General features: G+C 57.3%; 1 protein-coding gene across 1 annotated transcript in view; it reads left to right on the plus strand.

The window, feature by feature from the left end:
- The first annotated feature begins 6,685 nt into the window (after window positions 1-6,685).
- FXR2 (FMR1 autosomal homolog 2) overlaps window positions 6,686-13,903 on the plus strand; it is a 29,377-nt gene continuing 22,159 nt past the window's right edge. The window contains exon 1 of the mRNA XM_030548184.1: window positions 6,686-6,788. Within this exon, the coding sequence (XP_030404044.1) occupies window positions 6,738-6,788 (51 nt within the window). The 5' untranslated portion in view covers window positions 6,686-6,737. The remainder of the gene's footprint in view (window positions 6,789-13,903) is intronic.

Here is a 13,903-nt window from a genome sequence, read left to right on the forward strand (position 1 = left end):
GCCCCCCCACCCCCCCGCCCGGGGTGTGACTTAATGGGCGGCTGTGAGCTCAGATCCTGCCCCCCCCGCCTCGTCCTCCAGCCCTGCCCCGTCCTCCTCCTGCCACCTCTGCTTCCTGCCGGCGCCAGATGCAGCCTGAGCTACACACACACACACCACAGTGCTCTGTGCACACACATCCAGAGAGTGCTCTGTGCACACACACACACACACACACACACATACTGCTCTGCGCGCACACACACACACACACAGTGCTCTGTGCACACACATCCAGAGTGCTCTGTGCACACACACACAGTGCTCTGTGCGCACACACACACACACACAGTGCTCTGTGCACACACATCCAGAGAGTGCTCTGTGCACACACACACACAGTGCTCTGTGCACACACACAGTGTTCTGTGCACACACACACACACACACAGTGCTCTGTGCACACACACACAGTGCCCTGTGCGCACACACACGCACACAGTGCTCTGTGCACACACACATCCAGAGAATGCTCTCTATGTGCGCACACACACACACACACACACACAGCCAGTGAACACACACACAGTGCTCTGTGCACACACATCCAGAGAGTGCTCTGTGCACACACACACAGTGCTCTGTGCACACACACACAGTGCTCTGTGCACACACACACACACAGTGCTCTGTGCACACACACACAGTGCCCTGTGTGCGCGTGTGCACACACACACACACAGAGTGCTCTGTGCACACACACATCCAGAGAGTGCTCTCTACGTGCACACACACACACACACACACACACACACACACACACACAGAGCCGGTGAACACACACACAGTGCTCTGTGCACACACACACACACAGTGCTCTGTGCACACACATCCAGAGAGTGCTCTGTGCACACACACACAGTGCTCTGTGCGCACACACACACACACAGTGCTCTGTGCACACACATCCAGAGTGCTCTGTGCACACACACACACAGTGCCCTGTGCGCGCGCGCGCACACACACACACAGTGCTCTGTGCACACACACACAGTACCCTGTGCGCGTGCACACACACACAGTGCTCTGTGCACACACACATCCAGAGAGTGCTCTCTACGCGCGCGCACACACACACACACAGCCGGTGAACACACACACAGTGCTCTGTGCACACACACACAGTGCTCTGTGCACACACATCCAGAGAGTGCTCTGTGCACACACACACAGTGCCCTGTGCGCGCGCACACACACACACACAGTGCTCTGTGCACACACACATCCAGAGAGTGCTCTCTACACGCACACACGCACACACACACAGCCGGTGAACACACACACAGTGCTCTGTGCACACACACATCCAGAGAGTGCTCTCTATGCGCGCACACACACACACACAGCCGGTGAACACACACACAGTGCTCTGCGCACACACACACACAGTGCTCTGTACACACACACAGCCCATGTACACATGCATACACACACACACTGCTCTGTGCACACACAGCCTTTGTGCAAGCGCACACACAGAGTGCTCTGTGCACACACACATGACTGTGCACACACAGCCTGTGTGCAAGCGCACGTGCACACACACTGCTCTGTGCACACACACAGCCTGTGTGCATGTGCATACACACACACTGCTTTGTGCACACACACACTCACACACACAGCCAGTGAACACACAGTGCTCTGTGCACACACACAGACCGTGTGCACACGCGCACACACATACACACTGCTCTGTGCACAAACAGACACAAATGGCCTATGTGCACACACAGATCTTTGTACACACAGACGCAGAGGTCTGTACACGCACACAGCCCATGTGCACACACACACACAGTGCTCTGCACACACACACAGCCCACGTATACACATAGTGCTCTGTACACACACACAGACACACCCACTTGCCAATTACACATACACAGAGGTCTATGCACACACAAGGCCTAGTCCCTGCCCCAGCGTCAGCCCTGAGGACCCGTGGGAAGGGGTATTTGCGGTGCCCAGGAGGCCGTGTCGTGACCCCGTTAACAGGACCCTGACCTGACGTCGGCACGGCTCAGATCCGCCCCGCTGCGCCCCCCAGCCCTGCCCCACTGCCCCCACACTCCTGCGTCTGCTGCTTCTTAACCATCCTGCTGCCACAGAGGCCCTGGAGGGGTGTGTGTGTGGGGATGGACGGACAGAAAGAGGGGTGTGGGGGGGATGGACGGACAGACAGGGGTGTGTGGGGGGATGGATGGACAGAGGGGTGTGTGGGGGGGAATGGACGGAGAGACAGGGGGTGTGGGGGAATGGATGGACAGACAGAGGGATGTGTGGCGATGGATGGACAGATGGAGGGATGTGTGTGGGGGGATGGACGGACAGACTGAGGGGTGTGAGGGGGATGGACGGACAGAGAGGGGTGTGAGGGGGGATGGATGGACAGAGAGAGGGGTGTGTGTGGGGATGGACGGACAGAGGGGTGTTAGGGGGGATGGACGGACAGACGGGTGTGTGTGTGGGGATGGACGGACAGGCAGAGGGGTGTGTGGCGATGGATGGACAGACAGAGGGGTGTGGGGGGGGATGGACGGACAGAAAGAGGGGTGTGGGGGGGATGGACGGACAGAGGGGTGTTAGGGGGGATGGACGGACAGACAGAGGGATGTGTGGCGATGGATGGACAGATGGAGGGGTGTGAGGGGGGATGGACAGACAGAGAGAGGGGTGTGTGTGGGGATGGACGGACAGAGGGGTGTCTGTGGGGATGGACGGACAGGCAGAGGGGTGTGTGGCGATGGATGGACAGACTGAGGGGTGTGAGGGGGGATGGACAGACAGAGAGAGGGGTGTGAGGGGGGGATGGACGGACAGACTGAGGGGTGTGTGGGGGAATGGACGGACAGACAGGGGTGTGTGTGTGGGGATGGACGGACAAAGGGGTGGGGGTGGGGGGATGGACGGAGAGACAGAGGGGTGTGGGGGGATGGATGGACAGACAGAGGGATGTGCGACGATGGATGGACAGATGGAGGGGTGTGTGGCAATAGATGGACAGATGGAGGGGTGTGTATAGGGATCTACAGACAGACAGAGGGGTGTGGATGGGGGTGGATGGGTGGACAGACAGTGGTGTGTGTGGGGGAATGGATGGACAGACAGGTGTGTGAGGGGATGGACGGACAGACAGAGGGGGTGTGGCGATGGATGGACAGATGGAGGGGTGTGAGGGGGGATGGACAGACAGAGAGAGGGGTGTGTGTGGGGATGGACGGACAGAGGGGTGTCTGTGGGGATGGACGGACAGGCAGAGGGGTGTGTGGCGATGGATGGACAGACTGAGGGGTGTGAGGGGGGATGGACAGACAGAGAGAGGGGTGTGAGGGGGGGATGGACGGACAGACTGAGGGGTGTGTGGGGGAATGGACGGACAGACAGGGGTGTGTGTGTGGGGATGGACGGACAAAGGGGTGGGGGTGGGGGGATGGACGGAGAGACAGAGGGGTGTGGGGGGATGGATGGACAGACAGAGGGATGTGCGACGATGGATGGACAGATGGAGGGGTGTGTGGCAATAGATGGACAGATGGAGGGGTGTGTATAGGGATCTACAGACAGACAGAGGGGTGTGGATGGGGGTGGATGGGTGGACAGACAGTGGTGTGTGTGGGGGAATGGATGGACAGACAGGTGTGTGAGGGGATGGACGGACAGACAGAGGGGGTGTGGGGATAGATGGATGGACAGACGGAGGGGTGTGTGGCGATGGATGGACAGATGGAGGTGTGTGTATAGGGATCTACAGACAGATGGGGGATGGATGGACAGACGGACAGAGGGGTGTGTATGGCGATGGATGGACAGACAGAGGAGCGTGTGTGGGGATGGATAGACTGAATGCTGTGCATGGAGACAGCCAGCCGTTTCGTGGGGATAGCCAGTTGTGCACGGGGACACACAAACGTGCGTCCGTGGGGACGGGTAGGTTTCTCCTTATTGGAACATCTGCCAAAAACCAAAATTTCCCCACCGAAAAGTGAGACAAACGTCTCTTTGCTTGTTCGTTTTTTGTCAACCTTTTTTCACACGGGGACCAACCCCCACTTCCCGGCCGGCTGTACTTGTGATCCTGTAGGGGGCCCGCCGATCACGTTTTCACACTGTTCTCTCTCATCATCGATCCCAAGGCCAGCGGGGACCAATGGGATGGCTTGGTGCCAGAGCACCGCCCTACCCCAGTGCCTGGAGACGCACCAGGGCGAATCGGTGACGCTAGGCGACGCCTGTAGTTATGGTCGCCTGGCCTTCCCCGCCGTGAGACCCTGTTTTCGGTTCCCTGTAGCTTTGTCAAAATGTAATCGTTTGGGGTGACATTTTCCAGGCCTCCGGCTGAAATTTTTTTGGGGGGGATGTTTCAGCTAAAATGGATCAGTCAGAAGCATAGAGACTGCCCTCCTACCCCGCCACACGCTGCTAGAGCGCCCCTCAGGGGACCATAGAGTCCTCTCTCTCACACCCATTCAGGTCTTGGAGGACTGTGGCATACGGGAGTGCTTGGGGTCTAAAGGATTGTGGGATACGGGATGCTCAGGCCCAGGGGATTGTGGGATGCAGGGGCACTTGGGGCCCAGGGGATTATGGGATTGGGGGGGCCAGAGGGATTGGGGGATATGGGGATGCTCAGGCCCAGGGGATTATGGGATATGGAGGTGCTTGGGGTTTATGGGATATGGGGGGGAAGGGCATTATGGAATACGGGGGTGCTCAGGGCACAGGGGATTGTGGGATACTGGGGGTACTCTGGGCCCAAGAGATTGTGGGATACAGGGGTTCTCAGGTCCAGGGAATTGTGGGATATAGGGGGGGTTCAGGCCCAGGGGGATTAGGGGATATGCCGGGGCCAGAGGGATTGTGGGATATGGGGATGCTTAGACCCAGGGGATTATGGGATATGGAGGTGCTTGGGGTTTATGGGATATGGGGCGGCAGGGGATTATGGAATACGGGGGTGCTCAGACCCCAGGGGATTGTGGGATACTGGGGGTGCTCTGGGCCCAGGAGACTGTGGGATACAGGGGTTCTCAGGTGCAGGGAATTGTGGGATATGGGGGGGTTCAGGCCCAGGGGGATTGGGGGATATGCCGGGGCCAGAGGGATTGTGGGATATGGGGATGCTCAGGCCCAGGGGATTATGGGATATGGGGGGGCAGGGGATTATGGAATACAGGGGTGCTCAGGGCCTGGGGGATTGTGGGATACTGGGGGTGCTCTGGGTGCAGGGGGATTGTGGGATACAGGGGGTTTGGCCCTAGGGGATTGTGGGATACTGGGGGTGCTCTGGGCACAGGGGGATTGTGGGATACAGGGGGTTTAGCCCTAGGGGGATTGTGGGATACTGGGGGTGCTCTGGGCGCAGGGGGATTGTGGGATACAGGGGGGTTGGCCCTAGGGGGATTGTGGGATACTGGGGGTGCTCTGGGCACAGGGGGATTGTGGGATACAGGGGGTTTAGCCCTAGGGGGATTGTGGGATACTGGGGGTGCTCTGGGCGCAGGGGGATTGTGGGATACAGGGGGTTTGGCCCTAGGGGGATTGTGGGATACTGGGGGTGCTCTGGGCACAGGGGGATTGTGGGATACAGGGGGTTTAGCCCTAGGGGATTGTGGGATACTGGGGGTGCTCTGGGCGCAGGGGGATTGTGGGATACTGGGGGTTTGGCCCTAGGGGGATTGTGGGATACTGGGGGTGCTCTGGGCGCAGGGGATTGTGGGATACAGGTGGTTGGCCCTAGGGGGATTGTGGGATACTGGGGGCACCTGGGGCCCAGAGGGATTATGGGATACGGAGCAGTGGCTCGGGCCCCATTTTCCCCATCTCCCATAATCCCCCTCGTGCCGGGGTGGGGAGAGTCGAACCCGTGACCTGAGGGTGCCCGGGGGGGAGGGGATTGTCTCCCAACTGTCATGTTTGGGTGACATTCCGGCGCAGCCAATCAGAAGACTGGGGGAGAACACAGGGGCGGGCCTCGGCCTGTGATTGGCAGTCGTGGGCGTGGCCTAGCCGTCGGGCGTTTCTCGCCCTCGATCTCGGACGGGCAGAGGCAAGCGGCGGGGGGGCGAGGGGGAGCGGGCTCGCGCCCCAGACGTTGGTGAGGAGGTAGAGGCGCCTCCTGATTGGTCGAGGGGAGTAGACTGCGGCCTACTGATTGGTGAAGGGGCGGGGCAAGGCTCAATAGGGGCGTGGCTGAAACGGGGCGGGGCATCGCCCTGGGATTGGCAGGACCGGCGCTGGCGTAGCGATCCCGCTCCCCCCCCCCCCGCCTCTGCTCGCGCTCCCACCGACGCCTCCCGATTGGCCGCCGGGACGCGCGCGCGCCCAGCAACGCAACGCCGTCCGCCATTGGCCCTCCCCTCCCCTCCTCCGCTTCCCATTGGCCGCCTCCCGCGGGGACCCCGTCCTCCCATTGGCCGGCGGGCCCGGGCGGGAGCCCGCGGATTGGTTGGCCCGGCGCGCCTGCGCGCGCGCGTGTGTGTGTGAGTCCGCGGGGGGGGGGCGGCCGCTCGCGCTCGCTGCGGTGTGAGGCGGCGGCGGCGGCGGCGGGTCGGGTCGGTCCCGGCCTCACGGTGGCGGAGCCGGAGCGGCCCGGGGCGCCTCCCATCCCCCCCCCGCTGCGGGGCTCCCCCCAGGCCGGGCGGCTCCGGCCCGCGGCGGGGCCTGGGCCCCTCCCCGGGGGGGCGGCGGCCGGGCCCATGGAGGGGCTGCCCGTGGAGCTGCGCGGCTCCAACGGCGCCTTCTACAAGGTGAGGGCCCTGGGGCCGGGTGGGGGAGGGGAGCGTTGAGGTCCCGGGGTGGGGGAGAGGGAGGGAGGGAGGGAGGGGCCAGGGGTGTGAAGGGGGGGGCCACGGGACGTCCCATGTGGGGAGGGGAGCTGGGGGGGTATGGAGTGGGGGAGGGGCCGTCGTGGGGGGGAAGGGGAGGAGAAGGGGGAGGTGAGCATTGAGGTCCCATGGTGGGGGGTGAGGAAGAGTGGGGGAGGGGTTTGGGGCCGGGGTATGGCGGGGGGGGCGGGAGGTCCCGCCGGGGGGGGGAGAGTGAAGGTGGGGGGCGAGGAGGAACAAGGAGGCCCCATGAGGGGGGTGCAGTAGACTGGGGGAGGGGATTGGGCCCAGGAAGGGGAGCACAGGAGGTCCCCCTGGGGGCTAGGGGAGAGTGTGGGGGAGGGGTTGGGGCTAGGAGTAAGAAGGGGGGCATGGGAGGTCTCCCTGGGGGCTAGGGGAGAGTGTGGGGGAGGGGTTGGGGCCAGGGGTCTGAAATGGGGGGGACACAGGAGGTCCCACTCGGGGTGAAGGTGGGGGGGAGGAGGAACAGGGAGGTCCCGTAGTCGGGGGAGAGTGAGGGAGGGATTTGGGGCCAGGAGTATGAAGGGAGGGCATGGGAGGTCCCATTAGGGCATGTGGGGAGGGGGGAGAGGAGGTGTGGGGAGGTCCCATGGGGGGGAAGAGGGTGTGAGGGTGGGGGGCGAGGAGGAACAAGGAGGCCCCATGAGGGGGGTGTGGTAAAGTGGGGGAGGGGTTTGGGCCCAGGAGTATGAAGGAGGGCACGGGAGGTCCCACTGGGGGCTAGAGGAGAGGGTGGGGGAGAGTGGGGGAGGGGTTTGGGGCCAGGGGTATGAACGTGGGGGCAGTGGAGGTCCCACTGGGTGCTAGGGGAAGCAGCTGGGGGAGAAGGTATGAGGGTGGGAGGGGGAGAGGAACAGGGAGGTCTCATGGTGGGGTAGAGTGGGGGAGGGGTTTGGGGCCAGGAGTATGGTGGGGGGGACATGGGAGGTCCCATGTGGGGAGGGGGGAGAGGAGGAGTGGGGAGGTCCCACGGGGGGGGAAGAGGGTGTGAGGGAGGGGGAGAGGAGCAGGGAGGTCCCAGGGTGGTGGTGGGGGGTGTAGAGGGGAGAGGCATGATGGGAGAAGGGGGCAGGGAATGGGCAGGTCCCATGAGGGGGCGTGGTAGGGTGGCAGAAGGGGCTAGGGGTGGGGAGCAGGGGGAGTAGGGAGGTCATACAGGTGGGTATGGAGGGGGGAGTGGAGGCTCTAGGGAGTTAAGGGAGGTAATAGCAGAGAGGGGATATGATGAGGTGGGGGAAGGTGGATGATGGGCTGAGGGAGGGTCAGAGGGTGGTAATTGGGGGTGAGGCAGAGGGAGTCAGGCGGGGGGCTGTGGAGGTAATAGTAGGGTGCAGATGGAAACACATAATGGGATGGGGGTTGGTGTAGGCAAAGGAGGAGGTGAAAGGGGGGGCACAGAAGGGGAGGCGATGGGGTGAGGCAGGGGGGCTGGGTGTGGGCAAGGGAGGATTATGAGACAGTAACTGGGGATTGGGGCTATATGGTTTGGGAGTCATTTAGGGGGAAGTGAGGAACCAGGAAGGTTTTGAGGCACAGAGTGGACTAGAGGGCTGTAACTGGGGGTAAGATGTGGGGGGAAGGGGGTATGTGGGGGCTCACAGGAGGACATGAGGTATGGGGGGATTGGAGGAAAGATGTTGGGAGAGGAGGATTATGGGGGGAGAGGCTGGGGTGCTTGATGTCCCCTGGGGCGTGACTGAAGGATCCGGGACTCTGCATAAATCTGTAGGGACCTGTGGGAGGGGGGATGGAAGCCCCCCCCTTCATTAGCAATGAGGATTTCCTCTCCTAGGGATCCCACGCAGCCTGTTACAGGGTCACTGGGGATCGGATGCCCCCTAATATGGGGCAGAGGGTCACTGAGCTGGGTAGGCATCCTTAGGATAGCGACCCTGCTTCCCGATCCTTTTGGGGGGCCCTGACTGTGAGTGGGGTGATCAAAACCTGGAGAAGGGTGCCGGTGGGGTTCTGAGAATGCAGTGTCACTGTGGGGGTGGGGAATCCCAATTTAGCCTGTGGTGCACTGTGCCTACATCACCCTTATCTCTAAGCTCCACATAGGGGGCCCCCCTTCTTTCCTCCTTTCCCTCTGCACCCCTAGAAGTCTTGCGTTTGCACTGTGGCTCTTCCATCAGGCTCCCCTTTTCCCTCTCCACTTGCCCCAAGACAGCTCCCCTTTGCTCCTTCTCAGATGCCCAACCCCGCCTCCGAAACCCAGATATCACGGGGGTCAGAGCCCCCTTCCAGCAACCCGTCAGGGTTCACAATCGACCACCGGGCAGTCGGGTTGTAGCAAAAGGAAAAGGGGGAGGCCTGGGACGCTGTCTGAAGCAACCAGATGGTCATTTCCGCTAGTAGTTCCTTGCAGCCAGAGTCCCGCAGGCAGGTGGATGTGTCTTGTGCGGGGACCCGAAGTCACTTGAATAGCAGAATCTCCCGCCCTCCCCAATTTCTAATGCCTAATCAGTTGCTTCATCTTAATTTCTGACGCGAGGTCCCTTGATGATGTCAGGTTGCGCCCCGGTTTGTATTTTTTGCGAGTGGACTGGAAACTGAGGGTTTGAGTTCTCTCGCCTGGTGAGGAGATAAATACTGTGATTTCCCCCTCCTCTATAAAATGTGGGTCGTACCCACCTTAGAGAGCCTTGAAATCAGTGTTGGGCCCCGTTGTCCAGCACTCTGTCATAGCAAGCACAGTCCCTTTCTAAATAGACCTAGCATAGGAGGAAACCTGCCTGTGAGAAGTGAGGGGACTTGCCCAAACCACACATCAGGGTGGTCAGGGCTGGATGAGTCCACTTCCTGCTAGCCCTTGCTACCTGGCAAGTGTAGCTTTTGGACCGGGTTGCGGTGAGCAGTCAAAGGACACTTCCTAGCTTCCAATGGCTTGTAGCCTCAGGACGATCTTGTCTGACCTCCTGCGTAATTTGCATGATGTGGCTGCAATACACCTGTGAGGGTGTCGATTTCCGCCCCAGAACAAGGTGGGATAAGGGTTTGGCAAGCTGCGTGATTTTAGTGTTTGAAGGCTGAGAATATTGAAGGCTGTAAAATCTCTCCGTGGGCTCCTGAACCAAAGGCAATGCTCAGATGCCGTTCTTTGCCGGGGAACTCCGAGGAGCGTGCTCTCTCAGCGCCATCTCATCTTGCGGAGGAGGGTGGTGTAAATGTATGACCCTGTGTAAACAATCAAAATTTTGCAACTGGAACCTAGGTGGGTATTCCTGTGTCTGCATCGGATGCTGGTGCCTGATGGGTTAACGTCACTAACTTAAGTCCAGATCCTCCAAGGGGCCAGTGGATGTTGGGAGACTAAATCCCTTTGAGAATCGGCCTTGTTTCTCAGCGGCAGAGCCCATTGTTAGGTAGGCACCTTTCTCGTTTGAGGTATTAGATTTGTACCGAAATCAGCTGTTCCCACAGAGGACCTGGCATCTCAACTATGGACAGTCGGATCCCCTTAGGCTATGGGCTGACCAAACATAGAAAGAGGCGTCCCTGCTCACAACTGAAACCGACAAGACAGGAAGGATTGTGATTCCCATCTCCCAGATGGAGAAACCGAGGCTTGGATTTGGTGACTTGCCTGTGGTCGCGCAGCAGGGTCTCTAACCCCGATTCCTTTCTCTCACAGCAGAACCCAGGTTCAGAGCCTCTCTGCAAACATACACTGATTGTAGGGCAAAGCATGAGGATTGATTTCGATGTACTTTTCAGCACTGAATTCTTACATCCTTTTGGCGTCCCATGCCTTAGCGGACCACAGGAATTATTTAAGTTTGACTGGCTTCAACTGTTCCCCATTCATGCTGCCTTCGAACAGGCTATGGATCCGGGTAGTGTTATCGGACAGTCTTGTTTCCTGCAAGCTCCTCTTGGTGGCGTGTTTAAATACGCCGATGATACGAGTTTCGTTACAGAGTACTTAGGGTTGTTGAGTCAGATTGCCCAATTAGCCAGGCAGACCGAACCCTACAATTGTGCACTTGCGGCACCTCTGTGGCAGAGCTGCGGCAGGTGACCCTCTCGTATCGTCTGAAAATCTGGTCTCCTCACTGAAGTCCTTTATAGTTCAGCTGGTGAAGATGGTCTTGTGGTAAAAGCTGGGACTCGGGGAGCTGGTTTCGGTTCCTGCCTGTGCCACGCACTTTCTGCAGGACCTTGAGAATATTGCTTTAAACTCTGGGCATCTGTGAAATGGGGCTGTTTCTTCCTTTGTCCTGTCTGTGCAGAGCACGCATTTTCTCTTACTATGTGTATGCCTGGCACAGCTGATCTCTAGCCTGATCTCCAGTCTCTGACATGGGCTCGTATCAGCTGCTTTTAGAGGCAGGTGCAAGAAACCCTGCAGCCTCCAGATAACTGCCAGGAGAGGTGGTCTTACAGACCCTGCATCCTTAGAACCATAGAATATCAGGGTTGGAAGGGACCTCAGGAGGGATCTAGTCCAACCCCCTGCTCAAAGCAGGACCAATCCCCAGCTAAATCATCCCAGCCAGGGCTTTGTCAAGCCTCACCTTAAAAACTTCTAATGAAGGAGATTCCACCACCTCCCTAGGGAACCCTTTCCAGTGCTTCACCACCCTCCTAGTGAAATAGTGTTTCCTAATATCCAACCTAGACCTGCCCCACTGCAACTTGAGACCAACGCTCCTTGTTCTGTCACTTGCCACCACTGAGAACAGCCGAGCTCCATCCTCTTTGGAACCCCCTTCAGGTAGTTGAAAGCAGCTATCAAATCCCCCCTCATTATTCTTCTGCAGACTAAACAATCCCAGTTCCCTCAGCCGCTCCTCGTAAGTCATGTGCTCCAGCCCCCTCGTCATTTTTGTTGCCCTCCGCTGGACTCTCTCCAATTTGTCCACATCCAGCTGGACCCAGTCTCCAGATGAGGCCTCACCAATGTCGAATAGAGGGGAATGATCACATCCCTCGATCTGCTGGCAATGCCCCTACTTATACAGCCCAGAATGCCATTAGCCTTCTTGGCAACAAGGGCACACTGCTGACTCATATCCAGCTTCTCGTCCACTGTAACCCCCAGGTCCTTTTCCTTGCTGTTGCGATTATGGATTCTCATGTTTTCTGTATAAATGTCCAATCCTGGTAACTCTTGGCATCAGCAATATCGTGGCAGCAGGTTCCACCGGCTAAAGTTTTCCCCATTTCCTCCTGTGCCAGTCTCTTACCATGTGACCGTCATGGTGACAGCTGGTCCAGAGTCCCAGTGCCGTCGTGTGTTCCCTTCATGCTCTCGGCTGTAATAACCTGTCCGGTCTCTTCCCAAAGCCATAATGGTTCTCCCTGTCTGATCTTGTTCCACTGAAATTGCTGACGTGGCATAATGTGACTTAAGGTTATTAAACCAAGACTGGGGCCCCAAGATGCTAGGCGCTGTGTGTAGCTAGAGGGGTGATTATTTTCCCTGCTGCGCACAGGGGGAGCTGAGTCTCAGACTGGTATTCATGTTTTAATACATCAGGCTTTTCGTCGGTCAAAGCGCTATACAGAGGAGGTGTCAGCATCATCCCTATTATAAAGATGGGGAAACTGAGGCCCGGATAGGGTAAGCTCCTTGCCCAAGCTCACCCAACCCATCAGCCCCACATCCAGGAACAGAACCCAGGTCTCCGGTGCTCTATCCGCCAGTCCAGTGTTTTAGCTACAAGCCCAACCTCGGTTCGTAGCCCCAGACTCCTCGGCTTGGACATGTGTTGACTCCTTTCTGACCCATCTTAACAGTAAATTTGCCCAAAAACTGACTACCAGGAAGTTCAACAGGGTTAGTGATGAAAGGTTGTCTCCAGCTGCAGCTCATTTCGAACAGGTCATAGGGAATTGAATTATGAAACCTGTTAGGACAGTTGCTCTTTCCCGTATTCAGATTGTGAAGCAATGAATGCCTTAGAAAGCGTAACGCTGGGACAATATCGGGTGCAATTGACTCTACCCATCAATATTTCCTTTCCTGAGGTTAGCAGCTTGAAGCAAAATCTTTTGAAAAACATCTTGATTTTGGGCTCCTAGTGACAGACCTAGCTTGTGTTAACTGCTGTACAAACGTCACAATGAATTTACAATCTGTTTTACATATTTTATTTTTATAGCTCTTCTACCCATAGTTCTTGACCACTTCACAGCTTTTAATACCGGATAGGACTAGAATAAGATTAGTCCACTAGATAAGTGTTAGTACCCGGTATTTTCTCCCTGTGAAGGCACTTGTACAATGTAATCATGTCGTCTCTTGATCTTTTTGGTAAGTTAAACAGCCTGAGGTCTTCACATTTCTCAGTATAAGGCATATTTTCCAGTCCTCTGATCATTTTTGTAACTCCTCTGTACCCTGTCCAGCTTTTTTCAACATTCTTTTTAGAAGAATGAGTGTCCATCATATGAAAATCGGGGGGGGGGGGCATCAAGAATTGAAGCGCCTGAAATCACCCATTATTTTGGCCCAAACCCCATGTCACTTCGATTGCAAATCTCAGTCCATTTTATGTCTGAACAGTTGCGAGGAAAAGACAGATTGTTCCTAGTCTGGCTAATGCTGCAGGTCATATTTCATAATCGAGTAACTTGGAGAGGGGCTTGTCTTTCATTGAGGGCGGCAAAGCCAGGCTGGTTAATTTCATGGTTGATCCTAATCTGTTCTGTTAACAGATTCTCCTAGCTTAGCATTTTGCTGTTGTGTCGAAGCTTTAAATCGAGTTGAAGTTGAAATTTGCTTTAGCTTTAACAAATGTTTGTCGTGTCTTTTGCAGCCCCAGATATTTGGATCTAAATTTTTCATTAAATTAGAACAAGATGTCAGTAATTTTAGCTCTTGGGATGTGTTTCTTTCCTATATTGGAAGAACGCAAGGATTGACGTGTTGCAGAAACCTGTACCTTCTCTCACGTCACCTACCTAGCTTTCTCTCTGGGCAAGTCATTCCGTCTCTGTGCCTCATTTGTCTGTTTGGGGATGCGCATCCTTTTCTCCCATCCTTTGTTTGCCTTGCCAATTTAGATGAG

This window comes from Gopherus evgoodei, unplaced genomic scaffold (genome assembly GCF_007399415.2).
Source record: "Gopherus evgoodei ecotype Sinaloan lineage unplaced genomic scaffold, rGopEvg1_v1.p scaffold_88_arrow_ctg1, whole genome shotgun sequence".
NCBI lineage: Eukaryota > Metazoa > Chordata > Testudines > Testudinidae > Gopherus > Gopherus evgoodei.